General features: G+C 38.3%; 1 protein-coding gene across 1 annotated transcript in view; it reads right to left on the bottom strand.

Moving 5' to 3' along the window:
- Positions 1 to 272: 272 nt before the first annotated feature.
- HNMT (histamine N-methyltransferase) overlaps positions 273 to 8350 on the bottom strand; it is a 36452-nt gene continuing 28374 nt past the window's right edge. Inside the window, exon 6 of the mRNA XM_059052339.2 lies at positions 273 to 994. Coding sequence (XP_058908322.1) covers positions 639 to 994 — 356 coding nt within the window. The 3' untranslated portion in view covers positions 273 to 638. The remainder of the gene's footprint in view (positions 995 to 8350) is intronic.

Raw genomic sequence — 8350 nt, 5'->3', positions numbered from 1 at the left:
AACAACTAAATTTGACTGAATAAAGTTGAAAAACTTCAGTATAGCAGAAAACAAACAAAACACTACAAAATCATAGACAAAATTAAAAGAGAAAACAAAGTGGGGGGAAATGACAACACATGACAAAGTTAATTAGAGTAACCTATAAAAGTAAGAAACTACAATAAAGAAATACACATAGAGAAATACTTCTTCACAGAGGGGAAAAATCAATAAACATATATATGCTTTCTTAATGTCCAAGGTATCAGTAAGCGTATACTTTACTAGTATTTTAAAAATCCATAGCACATATTTTATTAGTATTCCAGGAAATTCCATTATAATCAACAAATGGAAAGGATTTTATTGTCAATAAGTCCGTGAAACTTAGTTGTCTCATTTTTCCAGATTATGTGGTATGTAGACAGCATGTAGTCTCTTTACCGATAGAAGGGATGGGATAAGACCAGCAATGTCTTATCCCATGTGACTTCCACATGGAAGTCCAAGAATATCTTGGGATTTTCTAGATTTTACATATCAGAGAAAATGCTCTGTTTATGTTATGAGATATATTTATAATTTTAATACACAAATAAGTGAATGATCAAAATTGTTCAAACTATAGTTTTTGAATACATTCTCATGGTGGATATTTATGCCTCAACCACTATGAAACTCAGACTGTTATTGAAAAGAACCTTTCCCTCTTTCTTTACACTGAATTCAGGCTCTTGCAGATCTTTCATAATTTCTGCTTTGAGATCAGGTGGTGCTGTTGTACTAAAGTTGCAGGTTTCTGTCAAAAAATCCCAAAGTAGGTCTCCATTTTCATTGCCGTCAATAAAACAGTCAGATATGTCCATGGTGGACAGAAGGTCATAACACTCATACTTAATCCCCAACTTGTCCAGCATCTGCATGAGGTCAGATGACGTGACATACTGGCAGAGGTCATCCCGGGATAAGTGAGATCCGTACTTTTTCCATAGCTTGTCCCAGCCACTGGTTCCTGTGCAACAGAACAAAATTCATGCTTTCAGTTATTATTCTTTTCCTTTACCTACTCTGCCAACCAGTACACTAGATGCTTGGAATAGAGCAGTCAATTTAAAACAAAGAAATTCTTGCCTTTGTGTAGCTCAGTTCAAGGAGTGAAGGGGGTGGGAGGAGAGAAAGTTAAATAAATAAGTAAATAAATCATATATTAGATGGTGCAGAGTGCTAATGAAAAACAAATCAGAGCAAGGAATAAGGGGGAATCAAAGAGTTGGATGGGTTGCTGTTTTATATAGGGTGGTCGTAGATAGTCTCTCTAGTAATATGACATTTGAGCAGAGACATGACAGCAATCCACACAGATATCAGAGAGAAGATTACTCCAGGTAGAGAGAAGAGCAATTGCAAAGGACCTGAAGCAGGAACAGGCTTGGCATGTTAAGAACTAGCCAGGAAGCCAGTGAGATTGGAATTGAGTGAACAGAGGGGAGCATGGAAGGAGAGGTGGTTGTATGGGTGATGGTGAGGAGTAGATTGGGTGCTAAATCATATGGAAAAAGATGAGAAGCCATTGTAGTGTGGTCTAATAGAACTTTCTGGACTCTTGGACATGTTCCATATTTGCATTGTCCAGTATCGTAGCCACTAACCACTTTATGGTTATGGAACATGTAAACTGTGGCTAGTGTGACTAAGGAAGTGAATTTTAAGTGTTCGTCTTAATTCATTTCACTTTCAGTAGCCAACTGTGGCTTCCATATTGGACAACACAATATTAGAGTGATTTAACCTGATTTGCATTTTCATAAGTTCACTCTGGCCACACAGATGGACTATTCTCTATTGAGAATAGACTATAGGGGTGTAAGGACAGAGAAGGAAGAACAGTAAGAAAGCTACTGCAATAATCTGGGTGCTGGATGATGTTACGTTGCACCAGCAAGATTGGAGGTGATGAGAAGTGGTTGAATTTTTTATATATTACACTCCTAGATCCAATGCCATTTGCTAATGATTTGGATATTGTTAACAATAATAATTTGGATAGTGAAAGAAAGAAAAGAATCAGTGATGACCCCAGTCATTTTGGCCCAAGCATCTGAAAAGAAAAAATTGCCATTATTGGAAATGGGAAGAACAAGGGAGGAACATTTTTAAATGTGTTATCAGGCATCTGGTTTTGGAAACATAAGGTTGAAATAACCGTTGGACATTCAGGTGGTGATAGGAGGAAGGCAGTTGTTTATGTTAGTCTGGTTCAGAGGAAAGGGTCTACGAGTAAAAATTGAAATAGAAAGAAAGAGCACAGCAAATACAATGATAGTTTACCCAAACCAAAGATGGGGTAGCCTCTCATGTCTATACAATTACAGGGTGCTGCCTTGGACTGCAACAACTAGGGTGAGTCCTAAAAATTTTGTCCCCAGCTTTAGAAGATATATTAGCAGTGTATGTTGTATTTAATTGAAAACCTGGCCCAGTGTAGAAGCTAAGAGATACAGCATCTGTGGGAGAGATAGGTTGGACTGTTCTGACACTTCATGAATGAGATGAGGTTTGGTATTTAGTCTCTCAGAACCTCAGTTTTCTCATCTATAAGATAGAGATAACCATACTTACCTCAAATGCAGCTGCAAGTATTAAATGAGATAATCGAAGTGAATCATTGCTCAATGGTAAGCACATGGCAGATGTGTAATAAGTACTTACAAAATAAATGAATATTATATGGAATTACTTTGATAATGTATTTCCACTGGTTGTAATCTTGAGAATGTGAAAAAAACAAATTTGCTTTTCAGAAATCTGTAATAATACTAATAAATCAAAACAAAAGAACAGCTATTTATGGAATTTCTAATATACGCATCTAATAGTGGGCTGTTACAGAGATAGTGGATATGTGCAGCAATTAAGAGTGGTCTCTAAAGCCTGACTTTCTGAGTGTGAAGCCTGGCTTTTCCTCTTACTAGCTTTATGAACCTGTGCCTCAGTTTTGTCATCTATAAATCAGGGATAATAATAGAATGTCTTCATAGGATTGTTCCAAGGATTCACCAAGTTAATAAAGTAAGGCACTTAGAACCATGACTGGCACATAGTAAACACTGCTGAAGTGTTAGGAAATTAAGTTGGACTTGGCCAAAGCAATATAAGAGAGAACTTACAACTCTATGAGTTTCCAGGATTAAAAGTTCAGGTTTCAAAGGCATGAATTTTTTTGGTTCCGAAAGCTCCTTTATGATGTAATGGAAGTAATCGGACTCTCCAGAAAAGTATACAAGCACTATATAGCCACACAATTCTGCATATAATTATAGGACGTTGGCCTCATCCATGGGCTTGGCTAAAGTCTCCTGATTTAACTCAACAAAAGAGAATAACCAAGGCAGAAAATGGTAAATAATAAATAGCCTAGATAATTGATGTTCTACTAATATTTCAGAAGAGGGAACTATAACTACAGGATAAGCTCTAGAAGAAGGTGGAATTGGAATGAAGCAGAAAAAAATAAAACTTCAGTTCAGTGAAAAAAAAAAATGAGGGTCATGAGCATGTACTACAAAAATCTTTCATTCCAAAGACAGTGACTGCCTAAATAAGAATTTGCCTGCAAACAAGACTACAAGAAAATAAATATTTCAGTGGTTGAGGAAAGGCTCTGTTATCATTATTATTATTATTTTTTCACCCTGGCAGAGAAAAAAGAACCAAACACTAATTGCAGAGAATTTGCTGGTGTCAGTGTTCTGTGACTCAGTGCCATTTCTGAGCTAAGCAATTAGAAACTTTCTGACTGATACATTATCATAATGGCTCTTGGTGGGTACAACATATGGTGTTACTTTTGTTTTCAACATGATATAAACCAGGTCCTTCACCCCCCCCCCACCCCGCCCCCGCGGGCCGCGCCCCCCCCCCCACCCCGCCCCCGTATTAAAAATAACACACCATGATTTGCCTCTTTCCTTAGATAAGGAGAGGGCAAGACAGGAAATGTCACTGATCTCCTGGCTAATCTCCTGTAACCAGATAAGTTGCATTTTAATTAGCAATGCTCACAACGAATGCCTGGCTACTACATTTGCAGAAAAACATGCCACTAATGTTATTCTGGTGTGGGATACTCCTCATTTTAAAAATCCACCTCTTCTTATTTCTCTTCTTTTTCATCCCCAAATCAAATCTTCTATCATTATAATCAGGAACTTCTGTTTGTTATAAATAAATAAATATTTACTGAGCTGGGCTAATTCTTTAATGAATACTTAGGAACCAGAGGAAAGCCTCTGTTCTGCCTATTTCGGTATGCACTGTGTGCGTGTGAATACGTGTATCTTCTTTATTGAGCCTTTTATTCCTGTTTATTAAATCCATCTTCAAATCTCCAGAACTTTCTGTATTCTCTTATTCCATGTCTATCATGTTAGCTAAAACATGGTATCTTTTTTTGAATGGATATTCAGAACTAGTTGTAGTTGGGATAGTATAAAGGAAGAAATAATAAACAATTATTCAGTTCAATTCAAACACATTCACTGGGTGTCTTTTTCTAGGTGCCAAGGGTTTTGCAAAGATCTGGGACTAGAGATAAGAGGCAGAGCCTCCTGCTCTCCAGGAACTCTCCTTAAACTCCCTATCTGCCTCTGATCAGAAATTAGCACCTTTTTGAAACTATGTACATGTCTGAATCCTCCATTAGATTAGGAGCCTTTCAAAGGCAGAGGAGTAACAGTCATCTTTGCAATCCCAGAGCCTAGCAGTGACCAACTAGAGGAGCTCAGTAAAAGCTGAATGAACCAAATCTACATGACTGTCCTATACAGTCAGCTTGGGACCAAGAGTGTAGGCTGTGTTTGAATATGCTGAATACACCTGTCACCTTAACCAGGCTAGGTGCCCTGCATAATTAAATCTAGAAACTGACCTCATATTTCATTATCTTAGAATCTAATATATTGCAAAAAAAAATGGGTGTCCATATGGTGCTCAAATAACTGAGTAATTCAGTTTATTCAGAGAGGATGCATCAGTTCAGTAACAGGTCAGTGTCTGACTCGGATGGACAGGCAGAAGCCTTAGCTGTGGGGCATATTTAAGATGACTTTTTAGAGCAAGACGTTAATCCAAACATACCATTATGTACTTAGGTGAGATACTGGCTTGATGAGTGTCCTTAGAAATTTAATTTAGTGACTAGTTCTAGGCTTGTCTGACTCTGTTGGCATCGAGTACTCAGTTTGCTGTATTGCATTGAGGCTATATGGATGACAGTATTGCCCCGAAAGAGAGGAAATACACAAACAGGCTTCTTCACTTCTGGGTAATTATGAAACAAATTCCATTTAGAAAGTGACTGTAACAAAGGTGATATAAACAGAGCCTAGTGTGAACCATTTTGGTGTAGTTTGTTTCAAGTTTTAGGGTAATATTCAAGTTTAAGGAATATTTTCATTGGGCAAGTATGAAGAATGGGGTTTCAAGAATTATAGTTGGGGCTGAGAAGGTAGTTTAGGGTAATGGTTTTTCTACAGCGGTAAGGGAGGAAGTTGATCAGGCACCCCAGATGACCTGGGGAGCTTTCCCAAACTTGTCTGCTATCCACAGACTGGTCTGGCAGATATGGATTTGCAGTGATATCATCAAATGAAAAAGTGACTAATAAAAATGTGGATCAATTCTATACATGTTAATTGACAATGATGTAAAACAAATCTGATTAGAAAGTTCTTGTGATTAACTTTGTTTTCACTGTTGGAAATTGACTATGCTCTATTTTCGTGAAAGTTGACCCATATATTTGTATCGGCTTTATTAATGCGACAAAGCAGTTCTTGCTATTTTTAAAAAACAAGACCATAGGCACTTCCATACACCGAGGCGCCAACAGAATTTATCTCAGAGAAATATACTGTTGTTAAGATGGGTTTATAGGTGCACAGGTTTATCTAGGTCAGAGAGGCAGAGCCAAAGGGAGTTAAACTGCTCTAGGTAACAAATAAGAGGGGTAGAAGGGGGAAGTGAGCAGCTGGTATCTTAGGAAGAGCACGGGAGTTAAGACGGTTGTGTGTTACCAGTGTTTTCCTCTTTGGGATGCCTGCCTCCCACGCTGTGTGCAGTAATGAAAAATTGTAAGCTGTGTGCTGAAAAAGTTAGTAAAACATCTCCACCGTCAAACTACAGAATGAATAAGTTTTGACTCAAAATACCTTTTTTTATGAAAGCTAACTGGTTTTTGCTCTTTTACTCCCTTTCTTTGATTTTTTTTTCCCCATGAATGTATATAGACATAGTACATGTGAACTACATGTATGCATAGATGCCATATTATGTAGGTATGATTATCTGGAAATAGTCCTTGCATGAACTAAGACTCACAGACCAAGTTCACACAGCTAGGAAGTGCCTCAGCATTCTTGATTTTATGTATCATCGTGCATTTCACTGGGCCTGTTTTGGTTTGCACATATCCTGATGCCAATAAACCATGGATTCTATTAACGTATTCATGATGTAGCCAGCAGAATACTGTATCCATAAGGGCACTTAGTCTATTCTCAGTTGCGTGTAGACTGCTCATGCCACTTTCTAAACCTTAGGCTGGCTTTTGCTTATTGGTAGGCATATACTCATAGAGAGCTGCCTTCTGACACTCAGATACTTGCCTTCTGAAAATATTTAAACATAAACCAAATATATATAACAGTGGATCTGCATTTGATATGAAATATATCCTAAAATCAAACATATATGACTACTGGATGAATTGCTATTTCTGTCTGCAACACTGTTTCTTTATTATTGATACAGATTATCAAGAATAGACTGCCCTCAGTGTTGATAACTAAATTTACTTCTGTATTCCTAAATGCAGTACAAAGTGCTTTACCCAAGTGTCCTAATTTAGAGAGAGGTTGGTGGGAAACATCCAGTTTACAGAAGTCCTTCTAAATGGTAAGATAGAACTCTCCCACACAAATGAGTATTTTTAACTAACCTGAGATAAAAATAGTATATCAAATGTTCCCTTAGAGAAGAGGTTGTGTACAGGAACTCTCATTTGCCAAACTCCCACATGAGTTCAAACCCAGGATTATAGGCAACAGCTATGTTTGCCATCCTTAAAGCCATTCCTCATATTTAAGAATACATGAGGACTTCCCTGGTGGCACAGTGGTCGAGAATCCGCCTGCCAGTGCAGGGGACATGGGTTCGAGCCCTGGTCCGGGAAGATCCCACATGCTGGGGAGCAGCTAAGCCCACGCACCACAACTACTGAGCCTGCGCTCTAGAGCCCATGAGCCACAGCTACTGAGCTCTGGCGCCACAACTACTGAAGCCCGTGCACCACAGCGAAGAGTAGCCCCCGCTGGATGCAATTAGAGAAAGCCCACGGCCAGCAACAAACACCCAGTGCAGCCAAAAATAAATAAATAAATAAATTTATAAAGAAAAAAAAAGAATAAATGAATTTTGCGACATAATGGTTTCTGAGTATGGGGTCTGGTATGATCTTAGGGAGATAGAGGCTGCTGTGTACGTGGAGTGAACCTGCCTAGCACTGTGTGGACAACCCACAAAGACTGCTGAATGAAAGAAGTAATGAATTAATGAATGCAACAATGTCAGTGTTTCATTTGCTAATCTATTTACTTACGTTCTCTGTGTGGTACTTATTGTATCATTGGAAACAACATGACATGATCAAATGCCTTCTTTGGAAAATAACACGACAACACAAAACAAAACAAGTAGACCATTTTTTTTTTTTTTTTTTTTTTTGTGGTAGGCGGGCCTCCCACTGTTGTGGTCTCTCCCTTTGCGGAGCACAGGCTCCGGACGCGCAGGCTCAGCGGCCATGGCTCACGGGCCCAGCCGCTCCGCGGCATGTGGGATCTTCCCAGAACGGGGCACGAACCCGCGTCCCCTGCATCGGCAGGCGGATTCTCAACCACTGCGCCACCAGGGAAGCCCAAGTGGACCATTTTTGATAGTTATTTGAGAAAACCTAAATGAACAACATTGATACTGGCTCTAGAAATGCAAATTAATCAAATATGATAGTGTCCCAAATATTTAAACCTTTATTTTATTGATATTTATTAATAAACATCACAGAAGAGCAAGACATTCAAGAGACAAAAAGGAGGTAAATAGAAATATTTATTATTTTTAGTCTCGTTAAAAACATTCTTATCAGTTGTATTTGCTTGTTAAATAAATATTTTTTATAGAGAGACAACAAGGATATATTTTTCCCGAGAGAAAGAAGTAAACAGACATTTAATTCCCCTGGAACTCCTAAATTGAAAGCTGTTGTGAAGGACTTTCCTAATACTGTGTTAATTAATTGACTCTGATCAGAAGC

This window comes from Kogia breviceps, chromosome 2, assembly GCF_026419965.1.
Source record: "Kogia breviceps isolate mKogBre1 chromosome 2, mKogBre1 haplotype 1, whole genome shotgun sequence".
Lineage (NCBI taxonomy): Eukaryota > Metazoa > Chordata > Mammalia > Artiodactyla > Physeteridae > Kogia > Kogia breviceps.
This window is presented reverse-complemented; position numbering and strand designations above follow the sequence as displayed.